This window comes from Pseudophryne corroboree, chromosome 2 (genome assembly GCF_028390025.1).
Source record: "Pseudophryne corroboree isolate aPseCor3 chromosome 2, aPseCor3.hap2, whole genome shotgun sequence".
Lineage (NCBI taxonomy): Eukaryota > Metazoa > Chordata > Amphibia > Anura > Myobatrachidae > Pseudophryne > Pseudophryne corroboree.
This window is the reverse complement of record NC_086445.1, coordinates 976699229-976721378: the sequence shown is the minus strand read 5'-3', so window position 1 is coordinate 976721378 and position 22150 is coordinate 976699229. Positions and strand designations below refer to the sequence as shown.

Below are 22150 nucleotides of genomic sequence, written 5' to 3'. Positions count from 1 at the left end.
ACAATCGCCGGTCTGAGTAGTGTACCAGAATGTGTGTAAATGGACTTCAAAGTACTTTTACTGCAAGCTATCTGCAGGATCCCTGAGGATAGCTGTTAAGTCAGCGCTATCTTTTGGGTAAACGTGACAAAGCTTTGTCCACCATAGGGGAAGATTCCCATCGTATCTTGGCCCTAGTAGGGAAAGGATACTCCCTGAGAATTCTTTTCGGGAAGCTGCAGCTTCTTGTCTGGAGATTCCCGCTCTTTTTCTTCATGAGAGGAGGGAATTTTACCTCAGCTTTCTTCCCCTTAAACATGTGTACTCTCGTGTCAGAGACAGATGAGTCATCAGTGATATGCAAAACATCTTTTATTACAATAATCATATATTGAATATTTTTCTGCCAGTTTTGGCTGTAACTTTGCATTATCGTAGTCGACACTGGAGTCAGACTCCGTGTCGATATCAGTGTCTATTATTTTGGATAGTGAGCCTTGAGACTCTGAAGGTCTCTGCGACATAGGGACAGACCTGTGTAGATTCACTGTCTGTTCTCTAATCTTTTGTGCAATAAATTTACCTCAGCACTTTATTTCACATATTCAATCAGGTGTCAGCGTTGTCGACGGAGAAACCACTCACACACACACACACACTTGCTCCATCTCCGCCCTAGGAGAGCCTTTTACCTCAGACATGTCGACACACACGTACAGACACACCACACACTCAGGGAATGCTCATCTGAAGACAGTTCCCCCACAAGGCCCTTTGGAGAGAGAGAGAGAGAGAGAGAGAGAGAGAGAGAGAGAGAGAGAGAGAGAGAGAGAGAGAGAGAGAGAGAGAGAGAGAGAGAGAGAGAGAGAGAGAGAGAGAGAGAGAGAGAGAGAGAGAGAGAGAGAGAGAGTATGCCAGCACACACCCCAGCGCTATATGACCCAGGAAAAAACACAGCAATTTTATGTTTACCCAGTAGCGCTGTTATCTGCGCCGAATTATGTGCCCCCCCTCTTCTTTAAAACCCTCTCTTCTACCGTGGTATAAGCAGGGGAGAGACCGGGGAGCTTCCTCTCAGCGGTGCTGTGGAGAAAAAACATGGCGCTGGTGAGTGCTGAGGGAGAAGCCCAGCCCCCCTCGACGGCGGGCTTCTGTCCCGCTAAAAGTGTAAAATTGGCGGGGGCTCATGCATATATACAGTGTCCAGCTGTATATATGCTCCTTTTGCCAAATAAGAGGTTTATATTGCTGCCCAGGGCGCCCCCCCCTGCGCCCTGCACCCTTACAGTGACCGGAGTGTGTGAGGTGTATGGGAGCAATGACGCACAGCTGCAGTGCTGTGCGTTACCTCAGTGAAGCTGAAGGCTTCTGCCGCCTGAGACGTCTTCTGACTTCTGTCTCTGTGAGGAGAACGGCGGCGCGGCTCCGGGGGTGGACACCCAGTAAGAACCTACGTTCACCCCCTCTGGAGCTAATGGTGTCCAGTAGCCGAGGAAGCAGAGCCAATCTTTGACAAGAAGGTCTGCTCCTCTCTCCTCAGTCCCTCGATGCAGGGAGCCTGTTGCCAGCAGTGCTCCCTGTGAAAAAGTAGTAAAAAGTAGAAGAAAAATCCAAACAAAAATGCTTTCAGGCAGAGAACTCTGGAGAGCTCTCTACAGTGCACCCATCTTGCTCTGGGCACAGTGTAAAACTGAGGTCTGGAGGAGGGGCATAGAGGGAGGAGCCAGTGCACACCCAGAATCCAAAGCTTTCTTAAAGTGCCCTATATCCTGCGGAGCCCGTCTATTCCCCATGGTCCTTACGGAGTCCCAGCATCCTCAAGGACGTTAGAGAAAACACAGTAACTTAATGTTAACCCAGTAGCTGCTGTATAATAGTTTTTGCGCATAATTATGTGCCCCCCCTCTCTTTTCAATCCTCTTCTACCGTGTATCAGCAGGGGAGAGCCTGGGGAGCTTCTTCTCAGCGGTGCTGTGGAGAAAAAATGGCGCTGGCGAGTGCTGAGGAGAAGCCCCGCCCCCTCGACGGCAGGCTTCTGTCCCGCTTATACAGTAATTTTGGCGGGGGCTCATACATATATACAGTGCCCAGCTGTATATATGTGTACTTTTGCCAACGTGAGGTCCCAAATGCTGCCCAGGGCGCGCCCCCCCTGCGCCCTGCACCCTTACAGTGACCGGAGTATGTGAGGTGTGTGGAGCAATGGCGCACAGCTGCAGTGCTGTGCGTTACCTCTAGTGAAGATCATGAAGTCTTCTTTTCTTTTCATACTCACCCGGCTTCTATCTTCCGGCTCTGCGAGGGGGACGGCGGCGCGGCTCCGGGACGGACGGCGATGGTGAGATCCTGCGTACCAATCCCTCTGGAGCTAATGGTGTCCAGTAGCCTAAGAAGCAGGACCTAGCTTCAGAGAGTAGGGCTGCTTCTCTCCCCACAGTCCCTCGATGCAGGGAGTCTGTTGCCAGCAGAGCTCCCTGAAAATAAAAAACCTAACAAAATACTATCAGTAAACTCAGGAGAGCTCACTGAAAAGCATCCAGCTCCTCTGGGCACAGTATCAAACTGAGGTCTGGAGGAGGGGCACAGAGGGAGGAGCCAGTGCACACCAGGAACTAAATTCTTTCACAAAGTGCCCATGTCTCCTGCGGAGCCCGTCTATCCCCATGGTCCTTACGGAGTCCCCAGCATGGTCCTTACGGAGTCCCCAGCATCCTCTAGGACGTTAGAGAAAAAACTTTGGGTATTTATTAACAGTATGAAATATTTTTTGAGATTTTTTTTTATCAAAAATTTTAAATATTGGCTTTTTGAGAAATTAAAAATTCTGTTTACATTTTTTTAATTTTCCATTTCTATGGAAACATACTGCTGTTATATATTATACACCCATGCTAGCACTTATACCAAATTTTATCACAATCTGCAACAGTCAGTCTGAAGCCTGTGCTGAGCTGGTGTGGAATAAATCCTTTTACATTTTTTATTACTGTGGTTTGGTTCACTAGTTAATTGCCTCCATCAGCTTGGATGGGTCAATATTGACTATTCCCGACTCATTACTTTTTCTATTTGGGGCACAACTTGTATTGAAATTAAGCTAAATATCAGCAAGACCAATTTTCTGAGTGGTATCCGGTCTCTAGGTCAAAAAGACTTAAGTTGACCACTATTGGTCGACAGTAAGTAGGTCGACATGGTTTCTAGGTCGACAGGGTTTTTTCACATTTTTTTTTCCCAATTTTTTTTTTAAACTTTCATACTTTACGATCCACGTGGACTACGATTGGGAACGGTAACAGAGGCACCTTCCCCGAAGCATGGCGAGGGGACACGATGCACTAATTAGGGTCACTTTACGTAGAAAACGACACAAAAAAAAGTGAAAAAAAAACTCATGTCAACCTTATGTCATGTCGACCTACTACATGTCGGTCTAGAGTTCCTGTCGTCCTACTTACTGTCAACCCTTCAAACCACGACCCGCTGAGTAAGCACACACAAGGATTTGATACAATGGGGTCGATTCAATTCACAGACAGTTGAATAGCGCCGGGAATTAGCTCCCGGCGCTATTCAATACAGCTCAAGTTAAGTCGGCGAATGCCCGTTCTCTCGGACTTAACAGGTTGATTTGTCGGGAGAACGGGCATTCTCCGACTTAACTCCCCGCCGCCATGCTGATTCCCCACAGAATCAGCCTCGCGCTTGCCGCGCGGCAGCACTTTTGTCGGATTTCTTCTCTCATCCCCCGGGGGTGAGAGAAGAATTCCCGACTATTGAGTGTCACTTGGCGCTGTACTGAATAGTGTCAGGAGCTAAATCCCGGCGCTACTCAACTGTCAGTGAATTGAATCGACCCCATTGTATCTCACACTAAGCAGAAAATAGCTACTTGGTTCTTATGCTAATTGTGTTACTTTTTTAGCTTTTTCTTGTCAACTGGATCATTGTACTAATAATTTAACGTGCGCATATGTCTATTATCTTCATGCATAAAGCGCAAGTTATAGTTTATTACCTGTATTAAATGTACAACTTCCATTCGCGCTCCTTCCTGGTTCTGTTATTGTTAGCTTACTGTAAAGGGAACCGACACCCCTTCTGTCGGGTAGCAGCACTATTTGTATTGTTCTGTGTTCCCTGAATGACCTACAGCAGTAGTACCGGGACACTCACCTTTCTTCTGTGCATTCCGTCTTCTCCGTGCCATCAATTTCTATCTCTATCAACTCCTCAGCCTCCCTCTTTGTCATGGCTGAAGCTTAGACGCAGACCTACAATGACAGTGGATAGCTGATAAACAGAATATATAGGCAACTAATTCTTCATAGTTACAGCACAACAGTCATCACTATATCACAGTGGTTTCCAGCTGTGTTCTGCAAGCATATGGGCAACGCCGTCCCTTTAACACAAAACTAGGAGTCTTACCTACACGGAGAAAAGACCCCGCATCATTAACACACGGGCTAAAGCCAGAAGCTCTTCAGTATGGACAATTCACAGACATATTTGAGTTTGATTTAAAAAAAAAAAAAAAAAAAAAAAAATGGGCCTGGCCACGTGTAAAAGACAACATTTCTGGGTACTTCAAATTCTGGCGCCAGCTTCTCCAGAAATATTAAAGATAAATGAAAGAGATACATTTAGAACAGAAAATGGTCATGAAAATGGTGACAAACACTCAACAAAAAGGTCATATAAAAACACATACTGTACTGTAAGGATTTAGAAAGCAAAACACAAACAGAAAACCAAAAGACACCAGATAAACCAAGTAACACGTGATTCCGGATGTAGCTAGCACAGGAAGGACACTGAACAATACTCAGGAAACAGACAAAATAAAAAAAGGATTCAGCGTGGTGCACTACAGAACAGTGTTTGTAAAGGAACTTTAAACCCAAATGTGGGATTCTGCAGCTGAGAAATCAGTGTTGTTACCACTACAGAGTGTGGACATGTACATAAAAATATTAAAATTAACTACAAAAAAATAATAAAAAAAGAGAAAAAAAAAAGAGAAAGAAAAAATTAAATCAGTTTGGGCTGTCAATGCTTCCCATTTCCGCTTCCTCCTTTAAATTTTACATTCAGTACACTCAAGTAAAGTATCTAAATAAAAGGAGATGTAGCAATTATATTCAAATAGAAATATGGGGCAGATGTATTAGGGTATGGGTCGTTTTGTCGACCACTGAACGTAGACATGGCCATTAGGTCGACATGTGCTAGGTTGACAGGTCAAAATGTCAACATGAATTTGACAGTTTTTGGTGTCGTTTTCTCCGTAAAGTGACTGGGAACCCAAATCAATGCACCGTGTCCCCTCGCCATGCTTCGGGCAAGGTGCCTCGCTGCTATTGGCACAGATTACCGTTCCCATCGTAGTCCACGTGGATCGTTAAGTACGGGGGGAAAAAAATAAGAATTTACTTTCCGATAATTCTATTTCTCGTAGTCCGTAGTGGATGCTGGGAACTCCGTAAGGACCATGGGGAATAGCGGCTCCGCAGGAGACTGGGCACATCTAAAGAAAGCTTTAGGACTATCTGGTGTGCACTGGCTCCTCCCCCTATGACCCTCCTCCAAGCCTCAGTTAGGATACTGTGCCCGGACGAGCGTACACAATAAGGAAGGATTTTGAATCCCGGGTAAGACTCATACCAGCCACACCAATCACACCGTACAACTTGTGATATGAAACCCAGTTAACAGCATGATAACAGAGGAGCCTCTGAATAGATGGCTCACAACAAGAACCCGATTAGTTAACAATAACTATATACAAGTATTGCAGACAATCCGCAATTGGGATGGGCGCCCAGCATCCACTACGGACTACGAGAAATAGAATTATCGGTAAGTAAATTCTTATTTTCTCTGACGTCCTAGTGGATGCTGGGAACTCCGTAAGGACCATGGGGGTTATACCAAAGCTCCCAAACGGGCGGGAGAGTGCGTATGACTCTGCAGCACCGAATGAGAGAACTCCAGGTCCTCCTCAGCCAGGGTATCAAATTCGTAGAATTTTGCAAACGTGTTTGCCCCTGACCAAGTAGCTGCTCGGCAAAGTTGTAAAGCCGAGACCCCTCGGGCAGCCGCCCAAGATGAGCCCACCGTCCTTGTGGAATGGGCTTTTATTGATTTAGGCTGCGGTAATCCTACCGCAGAATGCGCCAGCTGAATAGTGCTACAAATCTAGCGCTAAATAGACTGCTTAGAAGCAGGAGCACCCAGCTTGTTGGGTGCCATCGGGATAAACAGCGAGTCAGTTTTCCTGACTCCAGCCGTCCTGGAAAAATAAAATTTTCAGGGCCCTGACTACGTCCAGCAACTTGGAGTCCTCCAAGTCCCCAGTAGCCGCAGGCACCACAATAGGTTGGTTCAAGTGAAAACCTGAGACCACCTTCGGGAGAAACTGAGGACGAGTCCTCAACTCTGCCCTATCCATACAGAAAATCAGATAAGGCCTTTTACATGACAAAGCCGCCAATTCTGACACGCCTGGCCAAGGCCAACAGCATGACCACTTTCCACGCGAGATACTTTAGCTCCATGGTTTTAAGTGGCTCAACCAATGCGACATTAGGAAATCCAACACCACGTTGAGATCCAAAAGGTGCCACAGGAGGCACAAAAGGAGGCTGAATATGTAGTACTCCTTTAACCAAAGTCTGAACTTCAGGCAGTGAAGCCAGTTCTTTCTGGAAGAAAATCGACAGAGCCGAAATCTGGACCTTGATGGACCCCAATTTGAGGCCCAAACGTCACCCCTGCTTGCAGGAAGTGCAGGAATCGACATAGTTGAAATTCCTTCGTCGGGGCCTTCATGGCCTCCCACCAAGCAACAAATTTTCGCCAAACGATAATGTCTTGCGGTGACATCCTTCCTGGCTATGATCAGGGTAGGGATGACTTCCTTCGGAATACCCTTTTCCTTTAGGATCCGGTGTTCTACCGCCATGCCGTCAAACGCAGCCGCGGTAAGTCTTGGAACAGACAGGGTCCCTGCTGCAGCAGGTCTTGTCTAAGCGGCAGAGGCCAAGGGTCTTCTGCCAGCATCTCTTGAAGTTCCGGGTACCAAGCTCTTCATGGCCAATCCGGAACCCCGAGTATGGTTTTCACTCCTCGCCTTCTTATTATTCTCAGTACCTTGGGTATGAGGGGTAGAGGAGGAGACACATAAACAGACTGGTACACCCACGGTGTCACTAGAGCGTCCCCAGCGATCGCCTGAGGGTCCCTTGACCTGGCGCAATATCTTTTCAACTTCTTGTTGAGGCGGGACGCCATCATGTCCACCCGTGGTCATTCCCAACGGTTTACCCGCATTTGGAAAACTTCTGGATGAAGTCCCCATTCTCCTGGGTGTAGGTCGCCCATCGGAGAATCCTTGTGGCTTCTGCCATCGCCATCCTGCTTCTTGTGCCGCCCTGTCTGTTTACATGGGCGACCGCCGTGATGTCGTCTGATTGGATCAGTACCGGCTGGTTCTGAAGCAGGGGCCTTGCTTGTCTTAGGGCATTGTAAATGGCCCTTAGCTGCAGAATATTTATGTGAAGCGAAATCTCCTTGGAAATTTCTTCCCTGTGTGACTGCACCCCAGCCCCGAAGGCTGGCATCCGTGGTCACCAGGACCCAGTCCTGTATTCCGAATCTGCGGCCCTCTAGTAGATGAGCCCTCTGCAGCCACCACAGCAGCGACACCCTGTTTCTTGCTGACAGGGTTATCCGCTGTTGTATCTGTAGATGGGACCCAGACCATTAGTCCCACAGGTCCCACTGGAACGTCCTTGCGTGGAGTCTTCCGAATGGAATTATGCTTCGTACGAAGCTACCATTTTTCCCAGGACTCGTGTGCATTGATGTACCGACACCTGTCCTGGTTTTAGGATGTCTCTGACTAGAGATGACAACTCCTCGGCTTTTTCCACTGGAAGAAACACTCTTTTCTGGTCTGCGTTCAGAAACATTTCCAGGAACAGAAGAAGACGTGTCGTCGGGACCAGCTGTGACTTTGGAATATTGAGAATCCAGTCGTGCTGTTGTAGCAATTCCCGAGAGAGTGCTACCCCCACTACCAACTGTTCTTTGGACCTCGCCTTTATCAGGAGATCGTCCAAGTACGGGATAATAAAAACTTCCTTCTTGCGAAGGAGTATCATCACTTCGGCCATTACCTAGGTAAAGACCTTCGGTGCCGTGGTCAACTCCAACGGCCGCGTCTGGAACCGATAGTGACAGTCCTGTACCACATATCTGAGGTACTCCTGGTGAGGGGGGGTGGGGGGGGGGGGGAGAATGGGGACATGCAGGTACGCATCCTTGATGTCCTGGGAGACCCTGTAATCCCCCTCGTCCAGGCTCGTAATATGCGCCCTGAGCGATTCCATCTTGAACTTGAATCTTCTGATGTAAAAGTTCAAGTATTTTAATTTCAAGATGGGTCTCACCGAACCGTTGAGGTACCACCACCACTGTGGAATAGTAACCCCTTCCTTGCTGAAGGAGGGGCACCTTGACAATCACTTGTTGTGATTGTAGTGTTGAATATCCACCAACACCGTCTCCCTGGCAGAGGGAGGTGCCGGTAAAGCAGATTTTAGGAAACGGCGGGGGGAAGAACGTCTCGAACTCCAGCCTGTACCCCTGAGATACTACTTGAAGGACCCAGGGATCCATGTGAGAGAGCCCACTGTCCGCTGAAATATCTGAGACGGGCCCCCACCGTACCCGGGTCCGCCTGAGCAGCCCCAGCACCATGCTGTGGACCTACCGGACGCAGGGAGGACTTCTGCTCTTGGGAACTAGCTGTGTGTTGCAGCTTTTTTCCTCTACCTTTGCCTCTCGGCAGAAAGGATGAGCCTCTAGCCCACTTGTTTTTCTGGGGCCGAAAGGACTGTACTTGATGATACGGTGCTTTCTTTTGTTGTGGGGTAGCCTGTGGCAAAAAAATTAATTTCCCAGCAGTAGCTGTGGAAACGAGGTCTGAAAAACTATCCCCAAACAGTTTTACCCCCTTATAGGGCAACTTCCATGTGCCGATTCGAGTCGGCATCGACTGACCATTGCCAAGTCCATAACCCCCGTCTGGCGGCAATGGACCTAGCGCTTATTTTTGATGCCAGCCGGCAAATATCCCTCTGTGCATCACGCATGTATAAGACCACGTCTTTTATATGCTCTATTTTCAGCAAAATATTGTCCCTATCCATAGTTATTTTCCGACAGGGAATCTGACCACGCAGCGGGAGCACTGCACATCCATGCCGAAGCAACGGCTGGTCGCAATATAATGCCCTAGTGTGTGACCATATCTTATAGGGTAACCTCCTGCTTTCTATCAGCAGGTTCCTTCAGGGCGGCCGTACCCGAAGACGGTAGTGCCACCTTTTCTGATAAGCGTGTAAGCGCTGTATCTACCATATGGGGTGTTTCCCCGTGTGACCTATCCTCTGGCGGGAAAGGGTACGCTGCCAATAACCGTTGTAGAAATTATCAATTTCTTACCGGGGGAAGACCACTCTTCCTCACACACCTCATTTAATTTCTCAGATGCAGGAAAAACTACTAATAGTTTTCTCTCACCAAACACAATACCCTTTTATGTGGTACCTGGGGTATAATCATAAATGTGTAATACATTTTTCATTGTCTCAATCCTGTAACGGGTGGACCTATTTGGAGGGTACACCAGTCTCATCGATGTCGACACTGGAGTCAGTATCCGTGTCGACATCTGTGTCTGTTATCTGAGGTAGCGGGCGATTTTAGAGCCCCCCATGACATTTGAGACGCTGGAACAGGCACAAGCTGAGTAGCCGGCTGTTCCGTGTCGTCGACCTTTTATGTAAGGAGTTGACACTTTCACGTAATCCTTCCATAAGTTCAACCACACCGGTGTCGACCCCGCAGGGGGTGACAACATATTTACAGGCATTCGCTCCGCCTCCACCTCATTATCCTCCACATACCTGTCGACACAGCCGTACCGACACACAGCACACACACAGGGAATGCTCTGATAGAGGACAGGACCCCACAAAGCCCTTTGGGGAGACAGAGGGAGAGTATGCCAGCACACACCAGGGCGCTATATATCACAGGGATAGCACCTATAAAAAAGTGTTTTCCCTTATAGCTGCATATATGTTGTATACTGCGCCTAAATTGTGCCCCCCCCCCTCTCTTTTTAACCCTTTCTGTAGTGTATTAACTGCAGGGGAGAGCCAGGGAGCTTCCCTCCAACGGAGCTGTGAGGGAAAAATGGCGCCAGTGTGCTGGAGATAGCTCCGCCCCTTTTTCGGGGACTTTTTTCCCGCATTTTTATGGAATCTGGCAGGGGTTAATATACATCCATATAGCCCTGGGGGTTATATGTGATGTATTTTTGCCAGCCAAGGTGTTTATATTGCTGCTCAGGGCGCCCCCCCCCCAGCGCCCTGCACCCTCAGTGACCGGAGTGTGTGGTGTGCATGAGGAGCAATGGCGCACAGCTGCAGTGCTGTGCGCTACCTTGGTGTAGACTGATGTCTTCTGCCGCCGATTTTCAGGACCTCTTCTTGCTTCTGGCTCTGTAAGGGGGCCGGCGGCGCGGCTCTGGGACCGGACTCCGAGGCTGGGCCTGTGTTCGGTCCCTCTGGAGCTAATGGTGTCCAGTAGCCTAAGAAGCCCAAGCTGGCTGCAAGCAGGCAGGTTCGCTTCTTCTCCCCTTAAGGCCCGTACACACACTGGTCGATGTATCGGCCGTTCTCTTGAACGGCCGATACATCGCGGGACCGTCGGCCAGTGTGTACGGGCGATACGTCTGTGAACTCCGTCGTTCACAGACGTATCGCGTCGGCCGCGCAGCACAGCCGACAGCCAATATATCTAACGATATATTGGCGCGTCGCTGTGTGTGTACGGGGCGGTCGTCCGACAGCCCGTACACATGCTGCGGCGGCCGGCGGTGATTGACAGGTGAACTGAGCGGGCGCGAGCGCCCGCCCAGTTCATGACGTCAGTCCCCCGACGGATCGGGCTGTGTGTATGCACAGCACACTGCCCGATCCGTACATAGATATATCTGCAGATCAATTGATCTGCAGATATATCTAATAGTGTGTACCCACCTTTAGTCCCTCGATGCAGTGAGCCTGTTGCCAGCAGGTCTCACTGAAAATAAAAAACCTAAAACTAACTTTTTCTAAGAAGCTCAGGAGAGCCTCCTAGATTGCACCCTGCTCGGTCGGGCACAAAAATCTAACTGAGGCTTGGAGGAGGGTCATAGGGGGAGGAGCCAGTGCACACCAGATAGTCCTAAAGCTTTCTTTAGATGTGCCCAGTCTCCTGCGGAGCCGCTATTCCCCATGGTCCTTACGGAGTTCCCAGCATCCACTAGGACGTCAGAGAAATGAAGAAATTTTTTTTTGAAAATCTCATGTCGACCTTTTGACCTGTCGACCTAATGCATGTCAACCTAAGGGCAATGTTGACCTTCAGTGGTCGACCTAACGACCGTATCCCATGTATTAAGCCTGGAGAAGTGATAAAGCAGTGATAAGTGGGAGGTGATAATGCACCAGCCAGTCAGCTCCAATATGTAAATTTACAGTTAGGAGCTGATTGGCTGGTGTGTTATCACCTTCCACGTATCGCTGCTTTATCACTTCTCCAGGCTTAATACATCTGCCCCAAAGATTGAGCCACATCACAGATGGCTGCTTGAGCACACTAACCAACAGACTGAATGCAGATACCACCTAAAACAAAATGTAGGACCTAGTAAATATATGGGCAGCATAATAGCACAGCAGTCATTGTCACAGCACTGGACCATATATGTATGGAATTTATATGTCTGCCCAAAACGATAATCGCTATACAAATGATAATAAAATCACCAAAGGCCACAGAAGTCTGTGAACCACTGGGACGTCCTATTGTGCTGGTTTACCTTCCAAAGAACTTCGGTAAAAAGTTCCAACTTTTCAAATTGAAAACTTCACCTAAAACTTGAGTAAAGCGTACACGGAATAGTAGGAACAAGAAAATAAAAGTGTTACACTATATGCAGATCTGTACACCTACGATGAAGATTCCTCTCCATCTGCTACTTGGATGCAACATGTGGGGACTAATCTAATAGATATATAGATAGATAGATAGATATATATATATATATATATCTATCTATCTATCTATCTATCTATGTTTCAGCATGATTCTGGAATGCTGGGAGCAATTTACAACAAACTTAGTACACATATGACTTACAGTCTGGAAAAAAATACTGTGGAGGTAAGACACCACAAGCACCCCTAGGGGTGGGGGTGGGAAGGGGGTGACATGTAAAAATCCATAGTTGTCGGGGTTGCCGAGATGAATAGTGACACTCCCAATGTCGTTTCAGTCCAAGTTCAGCCCCCCATCAGCATGGGGGCTGAGAAGGGGTGAAAAATAATATGTCCCAGTGACCTTAAGTGTGCAAAAATCTTTTACCTTTTTACCTCAAAGGAGGAGCCATAAGCAGAGCGAGAAGCCAAGCAAGGAGACCTTTCATATTTAACATACAGTGGCATACCTCCTAACATGACCCTCTCCAGGAGGGACACAATGCTCTGCTCCTGAACTTACCTCTTACTGTATGATTGCCATCACCTGTGGTGAAACACCTTTCTTATTCATTCAACACAGGTGCCATCAATCATAAGTTAAGAGGGAAGTCCAGAAGCAGAGCATTGTGTCCCTCCTGGAGAGTGTCATGTTGGGAGGTATGCAGTGGGCAGAGCTTGGCCTGTCATTCCAGCATTTACAGCACTGAGCAGGGCAGCATCAGAATCCCGAGAAGAGAAGGAGGCGGATTATTCTCCTCAGCACCAGCCTTTTGACAGATTGGAAGAGGTGGGAGAAGCATGTCCTGTTTAAGTCTAATTGCTGATCTTCTGTGATAAACGAACCAGTTAACTTTACTGTGACATCACACAAAATAGAGGTTTCAGCGAATACTAGCATTTTTGTTTTAAACCAAAATGTATCATGTATTTGGGGTTTTAATACAACTCAACACTTCACATAACAGTAAAGGGCCCTACACACAAAGATTATCTGTCCAATCATTCTGGTTGGAACAAAAAATAAGATTTTACTTACCGGTAAATCTATTTCTCGTAGTCCGTAGTGGATGCTGGGGACTCCGTAAGGACCATGGGGAATAGACGGGCTCCACAGGAGATAGGGCACTTTAAGAAAGCTTTGGATTCTGGGTGTGCACTGGCTCCTCCCTCTATGTCCCTCCTCCAGACCTCAGTTAGAGAAACTGTGCCCAAAGGATATGAACAGTACGAGGAAAGGATTTTTGTAATCTAAGGGCGAGATTCATACCAGCCACACCAATCACACCGTATAACTTGTGATAAACTACCCAGTTAACAGTATGAACAATTAACATAGCCTCGGTTCAAGACCGACCAACTATAATATAACCCTTATTGAAGCAATAACTATATACAAGTCTTGCAGAAGAAGTCCGCACGGACTACGAGAAATAGATTTACCGGTAAGTAAAATCCTATTTTCTCTAACGTCCTAGTGGATGCTGGGGACTCCGTAAGGACCATGGGGATTATACCAAAGCTCCCAAACGGGCGGAAGAGTGCGGATGACTCTGCAGCACCAATTGAGCAAACACAAGGTCCTCCTCAGCCAGGGTATCAAACTTATAGAACTTCGCAAAAGTGTTGGAACCTGACCAAGTAACCGCTCGGCAAAGCTGTAATGCCGAGACCCCTCGGGCACCCGCCCAAGAAGAGCCCACCTTCCTAGTGGAATGGGCCTTAACCGAATTAGGTAATGGCAATCCTGCCGTAGAATGCGCCTGCTGAATCGTGTTACAGATCCAGCGAGCAATAGTCTGCTTTGAAGCAGGAACGCCAACCTCGTTGGCCGCATACAGAACAAACAGAGCTTCCGTCTTCCTGATCCTAGCTGTTCTGGTCACATAAATCTTCAAAGCCCTGACCACATCCAGGGACTCAGAGTCCTCCAAGTCCCGAGTAGCCACAGGCACGACAATAGGTTGGTTCATATGAAAAGATGAGACCACCTTGGGCAGAAATTGAGGCAGAGTCCTCAACTCTGCCCTATCCACGTGAAAAATTAGGTATGGGCTTTTATATGATAAAGCCGCTAATTCTGAAACACGCCTTGCAGAAGCGAAGGCCAACAACATGACCACTTTCCAAGTGAGGTATTTCAACTCCACTGTTTTGAGTGGTTCAAACCAAGGTGACTTGAGGAAACTTAATACCACGTTAAGATCCCAAGGCGCCACCGGAGGCACAAAGGGAGGCTGAATATGCAGCACGCCCTTCACAAAAGTCTGTACTTCAGGAAGAGAAGCCAATTCTCTTTGAAAGAAAATGGATAAGGCCGAAATTTGGACCTTTATGGACCCTAATTTTAGGCCCAAATTCACTCCCGTTTGAAGGAAGTGAAGCAAACGGCCCAAATGGAACTCCTCCGTAGGAGCAGCTCTGGCCTCACACCAAGAAACATATTTCCGCCATATACGGTGATAATGTTTCGATGTCACATCCTTCCTAGCCTTGATCAGGGTAGGAATGACCTCCTCCGGAATCCCTTTTTCCGCTAGGATCCGGCGTTCAACCGCCATGCCGTCAAACGCAGCCGCGGTAAGTCTTGGAACAGACAGGGCCCCTGCTGCAGCAGGTCCTGCCTTAGAGGAAGAGGCCACGGATCTTCGGTGAGCAACTCTTGCAGATCCGGATACCAAGTCCTCCTTGGCCAATCTGGAACAATGAGAATTGCTCTGACCCTTCTTAGTCTTATTAATCTCAACACCTTGGGTATGAGAGGCAGAGGAGGAAACACATAGACCGATCTGAACATCCATGGTGTCACCAGAGCGTCTACCGCTACCGCCTGAGGGTCTCTTGACCTGGCGCAATACCTCTTTAGCTTTTTGTTGAGACGGGACGCCATCATGTCTATTTGAGGCAGTTCCCACTGATCCACGATCTGTGTGAAGACTTATTGATGAAGTCCCCACTCTCCCGGATGCAGGTCGTGCCTGCTGAGGAAGTCCGCCTCCCAGTTGTCCACCCCCGGGATGAACACTGCTGATAGCGCGCTTACATAGCCTTCCGCCCAGCGCAGAATCCTGGCCACTCTGCTCCTTGTGCCGCCCTGGCGGTTTACATGAGCCACTGTCGTGACATTGTCCGACTGAATCAAAACCGGTTTGTTCTGAAGCCATTCCTCCGCCTGGCGTAGGGCGTTGTAAATGGCCCTTAACTCCAGGACATTGATGTGGAGACAAGTCTCTAGGCTTGACCAGAGACCTTGGAAATTTCTTCCCAGTGCGACAGCTCCCCAACCTCGGAGGCTCGCGTCCGTGGTCACCAGGATCCAGTCCTGAATGCCGAACCTGCGACCCTCTAGGAGGTGAGCACTGTGCAGCCACCACAGGAGAGATACCCTGGCCCTGGGAGACAGGGTGATTTGTTTCTGCAAATGTAGATGGGACCCGGACCATTTGTCCAATAGGTCCCATTGGAAGGTCCTCGCATGGAACCTGCCGAAGGGGATGGCCTCGTATGAAGCCACCATCTTCCCCAGAACTTTTGTGCAATGATGCACAGAAACCTTTTTTGGCTTTAAAAGGTTCCTGACCAGGGCTATGAGCTCCTGAGCCTTCTCCACCGGAAGAAAAACTCTTTTTTGGTCTGTGTCTAGAATCAGGCCAAAAGAGGTCAGACGCGTTGCAGGTACTAGCTGGGATTTCGGTAAATTGAGAATCCAACCGTGCCTCTGCAACATCTTCACGGACAGAGACACGCTGTCCAGCAACTTCTCCCAAGATCTCGCCTTTATCAGGAGATCGTCCAAGTACGGGATAATTGTGACTCCCTGCTTGCGCAGGAGCACCATCATTTCCACCATTACCTTGGTGAAAATTCTCGGGCCGTGGAAAGACCAAACGGCAATGTCTGAAATTGGTAGTGACAATCCTGTACTGCAAATCTCAAACGCCTGGTGAGGGGGGAAAATCGGAACATGAAGGTACGCATCCTTTATGTCCAGGGACACCATCCAATCCCCTCCCTCCAGGCTGGCGATGACCATTCTGAGCGATTCCATCTTGAACCTCTTCAAGTACAGGTTCAGGGATTGTAGATTTAGAATGGGTCTGACCGAACCGTCCGGTTTCGGTACCACAAACAGGGATGAATAATAACCCTCTCCTTGCTGGAGATGAGGAACCTTGATTATCACCTGTTGAATGTACAATTTGTGAATTGCCGCTAACACTAGCTCCCTCTCTGACGGGGAAGCTGGCAGAGCCGATTTGAAAAACCGGCGAGGGGGCATGTCTTCGAATTCCAGTCTGTATCCCTGGGAAACAATCTCTATTGCCCAGGGATCCACCTGTGATTGAACCCAGACGTGGCTGAAAAGACTAAGAGGTGCCCCCACTTGATCCGACCCCCCCCCCCTTCCCCCCGGAAAGCCCCAGCGTCATGCTGTGGACTTTGCGGAAGCAGGGGAGAACTTCTGCTCCTGGGAACTAGCTGAGTGCAGCCGTTTTCCCTTGCCTTTACCTCTGGCAACGAAGGACGATCCACGTACCTTCTTGTTTTTATTGGAACGAAAGGACTGCATTTGATAATGCGGTACCTTCTTAGAATGCTGCGGGGGAACATAAGGTAAAAAAATAAGAATTTACTTACCGATAATTCTATTTCTCGTAGTCCGTAGTGGATGCTGGGAACTCCGTAAGGACCATGGGGAATAGCGGCTCCGCAGGAGACAGGGCACATCTAAAGAAAGCTTTAGGATCACCTGGTGTGCACTGGCTCCTCCCCCTATGACCCTCCTCCAAGCCTCAGTTAGGATACTGTGCCCGGACGAGCGTACACAATAAGGGAGGATTTTGAATCCCGGGTAAGACTCATACCAGCCACACCAATCACACTGTACAACTTGTGATCTGAACCCAGTTAACAGCATGATAATAGAGAAGCCTCTATAAAAGATGGCTCACTACAACAATAACCCGAATTTTTTGGTAACAATAATTATGTACCAGTATTGCAGACAATCCGCACTTGGGATGGGCGCCCAGCATCCACTACGGACTACGAGAAATAGAATTATCGGTAAGTAAATTCTTATTTTCTCTGACGTCCTAGTGGATGCTGGGAACTCCGTAAGGACCATGGGGATTATACCAAAGCTCCCAAACGGGCGGGAGAGTGCGGATGACTCTGCAGCACCGAATGAGAGAACTCCAGGTCCTCCTCAGCCAGGGTATCAAATTTGTAGAATTTTACAAACGTATTTGCTCCTGACCAAGTAACTGCTCGGCAAAGTTGTAAAGCCGAGACCCCTCGGGCAGCTGCCCAAGATGAGCCCACCTTCCTTGTGGAGTGGGCATTTTAAGATTTTTGGCTGTGGCAGGCCTGCCACAGAATGTGCAAGCTGAATTGTACTACAAATCCAACGAGCAATCGTCTGCTTAGAAGCAGGAGCACCCAGTTTGTTGGGTGCATACAGGATAAACAGCGAGTCAGATTTTCTGACTCCAGCCGTCCTGGAAACATATATTTACAGGGCCCTGACCACGTCAAGCAACTTGGAATCCTCCAAGTCCTTAGTAGCCGCAGGTACCACAATAGGTTGCTTCATGTGAAATGCAGAAACCACCTTAGGTAGAAATTGAGGACAAGTCCTCAATTCTGCCCTGTCAGAATGAAATATTAAATAAGGGCTTTTATATGATAAAGCCGCCAATTCTGACACACGCCTGGCTGAAGCCAGGGCTAACAGCATCGTCACCTTCCATGCGAGATATTTTAAGTCCACAGTGGTGAGTGGTTCAAACCAATGTGACTTTAGGAAACTCAACACAACATTGAGATCCCAAGGTGCCACTGGAGGCACAAAAGGAGGCTGTATATGCAGTACCCCTTTTACAAATGTCTGAACTTCAGGCACTGAAGCCAGTTCCTTTTGGAAGAAAATCGACAGGGCCGAAAATTGAACCTTAATGGACCCTAATTTTAGGCCCATAGACAGTCCTGTTTGCAGGAAATGGAGGAAACGACCCAGTTGAAATTCCTCTGTAGGGGCCTTCTTGGCCTCCCACCACGCAACATATTTTCGCCAAATGCGGTGATAATGTTTTGCGGTTACGTCCTTCCTGGCCTTGACCAGGGTAGGGATGACTTCATCTGGAATGCCTTTTTCCTTCAGGATCCGGCGTTCAACCACCAAGCCGTCAAACGCAGCCGCGGTAAGTCTTGGAACAAACAAGGCCCCTGCTGGAGCAGGTCCTTTCTTAGAGGTAGAGGCCACGGTTCGTCCGTGAGCATCTCTTGAAGTTCCGGATACCAAGTTCTTCTTGGCCAATCCGGAGCCACGAGTATCGTTCTTACTCCCCTTTGCCGTATAATTCTCAGTACTTTTGGTATGAGAGGCAGAGGAGGGAACACATACACTGACTGGAACACCCACGGTGTTACCAGAGCGTCCACAGCTATTGCCTGAGGGTCTCTTGACCTGGCGCAATACCTGTCCAGTTTTTTGTTGAGGCGGGACGCCATCATATCCACCTTTGGTTTTTCCCAACGGTTCACAATCATGTGGAAGACTTCTGGATGAAGTCCCCACTCTCCCGGGTGTAGATCGTGTCTGCTGAGGAAGTCTGCTTCCCAGTTGTCCACTCCCGGAATGAACACTGCTGACAGTGCTATCACATGATCTTCCGCCCAGCGAAGAATCCTTGCAGCTTCTGCCATTGCCCCCCTGCTTCCCGTGCCGCCCTGTCTGTTTACGTGGGCGACTGACGTGATGTTGTCCGATTGGATCAATACCGCCTGACCCTGAAGCAGGGGTTTCGCTTGACTTAGGGCATTGTAAATGGCCCTTAGTTCCAGAATGTTTATATGAAGAGATGTCTCCAGGCTTGACCATAAGCCCTGGAAATTCCTTCCCTGTGTGACTGCTCCCCAGCCTCGCAGGCTGGCATCCGTGGCCACCAGGACCCAGTCCCGAATGCCGAATCTGCGGCCCTCTAGAAGATGAGCACTCTGCAACCACCACAGGAGGGATACCCTTGTCCCCGGTGACAGGGTTATCCGCTGAAGCATCTGAAGATGCGACCCGGACCATTTGTCCAGTAGGTTCCACTGGAAAGTCTTGCGTGGAATCTGCCGAATGGGATTGCTTCGTAGGAAGCCACCATTTTTACCCAGAACCCTTGTGCATTGATGCACTGAGACTTGGTTCGGTTTTAGGAGGTTCCTGACTAGCTCGGATAACTCCCTGGCTTTCTCCTCCGGGAGAAACACCTTCTTTCTGGACTGTGTCCAGGATCATCCCTAGGAACAGAAGACAAGTCGTCGGAACCAGCTGCGATTTTGGAATATTGAGAATCCAATCTTGCTGCCGCAACACTACCTGAGATAGTGCTACACCAACTTCCAAGTGTTCCCTGGATCTTACCCTTATCAGGGAATCGTCCAAGTAAGGGATAACTAAAATTTCCTTCCTTCGAAGGGATATCATTTCGGCCATTACCTTGGTAAAGACCCGGGGTGCCGTGGACCATCCCTACGGCAGCGTCCGAACTGATAGTGACAGTTCTGTACCATAACCTGAAATACCCTTGGTGAGAAGGGTAAATTTTGACATGAAGGTAAGCATCCTTGATGTCCCGAGACATCATGTAGTCCCCTTCTTCCAGGTTTGCAATCACTGCTCTGAGTGACTCAATTTTGAATTTGAACCTCTGTATGCAAGTGTTCAAAGATTTTAGATTTTAAAATCGGTCTCACCGAGCCGTCTGGCTTCGGTACCACAATAGTGTGGAATAATACCCCGTTCCCTGTTGCAGGAGGGGTATGTTGATTATCACCTGCTGGGAATACAGCTTGTGAATGGTTTCCAAAACTGCCTCCCTGTCAGCGGGAGACGTCGGTAAAACAGACCTTTGGAAACGGCGAGGGGGATACGTCTCGAATTCCAATTTGTACCCCTGAAATATTACCTGAAGGATCCAGGGGTCTACTTGCGAGTGAGCCCACTGCGCACTGAAATTCATTGAGAACGGGACCCCACCGTGCCTGAACTTGTAAAGCCCTAGCGTCATACTGAGGGCTTGGCAGAGGCGGAAAAGAGTTTCTGTTCCTTGGAACTGGCTGATCTCTGCAGCCATTTTCCTCTCCCTCTGTCACGAGCAGAAAAGAGGAACCCTTTTGTCCGCTTGCCAACCAGGACTGCGCCTGATAATACGGCGTCTTATTTTGAGAGGCGACCTGGGGTACATCCCCTTTTTTGTTAAGGCAATACTTCCAAATGCCGTTTGGAATCCGCATCACCTGACCACTTTACTGGTATAATTGGACAACGCACTTATACTTGATGCCAGTCGGCAAATATTCCGCTGTGCATCATGCATATATAGAAATGCATCTTTTAATTGCTCTATAGGCAATAATATACTGTCCTTATCTAGGATATCAAATTTCCAGTCAGGGAATCCGACCACGCCAACCCAGCACTGCACATCCATGCTGAGGCGATTGCTGGTCGCAGTATAACACCAGTATGTGTGTAAATACATTTTAGGATACCCTCCTGCTTTCTATCAGCAGGATCCCTAAGGGCGGCCATCTCCAGAGAGGGTAGAGCCCTTGTTCTTACAAGCGTGTGAGCGCCTTATCCCCCCTAGGGGGTGTTTCCCAACGCACCCTAACCTCTGGCGGGAAAAGGTATACTGCCAATAACTTTTTAGAAATCATCAATTGTTATCGGGGGGAAACCCACGCATCATCACACACCTCATTTTATTTCTCTGATTCAGGAAAACTACAGGAAGTTTTTCCTCACCAAACATAATACCCCCTTTTTTTTTGGTGGTATTTATATTATCAGAAGAGTGTAAACTTTTTCCATTGCCTCAATCATGCAATGTGTGGCCCTATTGGAAATCACGGTTGTCTCTTCACCGTCGACACAGGAGTCAGTATCCGTGTCGGCGTCTGTATCTGAGGTAACGGGCGCTTTAGAGCCCCTGTATGAGACGTCTGGACATGCACAAGCTGAGTAGCCGGCTGTCTCATGTCAACCACTGTCTTTTATACAAAGCTGACACTGTCACGCAATTTCAACAGTACATCCACTCAGGTGTCGACCCCCCAGGGGGTGACAACACTATTACAGACACTCTACTCCGTCTCATCATTTTTCTCCTCATACATGTCGACACAAACGTACCGACACACAGCACACACACGGGGAATGCTCTGATAGAGGACAGGACCCCACTAGCCCTTTGGGGAGACAGAGGGAGAGTTTGCCAGCACACACCAGAGCGCTATATATATATACAGGGATAACCTTATATAAGTGTTTTTCCCTTTATAGCTGCTGTATTGTTTATACTGCGCCTAATTTGTGCCCCCCTCTCTTTTTTAACCCCTTTCTGTAGTGTAGTGACTGCAGGGGAGAGCCAGGGAGCTTCCCTCCAACTGAGCTGTGAGGGAAAATGGCGCCAGTGTGCTGAGGAGATAGGCTCCGCCCCTTTCTCTGCGTCCTTATCATCCGTTTTCTTGTATGTTTTGGCAGGGGTTAAATGCATCCATATAGCCCAGGAGTTATATGTGATGCATTTATTTTAGCCATAAAAGGTTTTCTATCGATTTATTGCGTCTCAGGGCGCTGCCCCCCCAGCGCCCTGCACCCTCAGTGACCGGAGTGTGAAGTGTGCTGAGAGCAATGGCGCACAGCTGCGGTGCTGTGCGCCTACCTTTATCTGAAGACAGGAAAGTCTTCTGCCGCCGATTTTTCCGGACCTCTTCGCTCTTCTGGCTCTGTAAGGGGGCCGGCGGCGCGGCTCCGGTGACCCATCCAGGCTGAACCTGTGATCGTCCCTCTGGAGCTAATGTCCAGTAGCCTAAGAAGCCCAATCCACTCTGCACGCAGGTGAGTTCGCTTCTTCTCCCCTTAGTCCCTCGATGCAGTGAGCCTGTTGCCAGCAGGTCTCACTGAAAATAATAAACCTAAACTAAAACTTTCACAAAGAGCTCAGGAGAGCCCCTAGTGTGCACCCTTCTCGTCGGGCACAGAAAATCTAACTGAGGCTTGGAGGAGGGTCATAGGG

The 22150-nt window shown here is 48.6% G+C and overlaps 1 protein-coding gene across 1 annotated transcript in view; it reads right to left on the bottom strand.

The window, feature by feature from the left end:
- The window catches only part of GABPA (GA binding protein transcription factor subunit alpha), a 72925-nt gene that overhangs the window by 31654 nt on the left and 19121 nt on the right, over nucleotides 1–22150 (bottom strand). The window contains exon 2 of the mRNA XM_063956378.1: nucleotides 4156–4253. Coding sequence (XP_063812448.1) covers nucleotides 4156–4232 — 77 coding nt within the window. The 5' untranslated portion in view covers nucleotides 4233–4253. The remainder of the gene's footprint in view (nucleotides 1–4155; nucleotides 4254–22150) is intronic.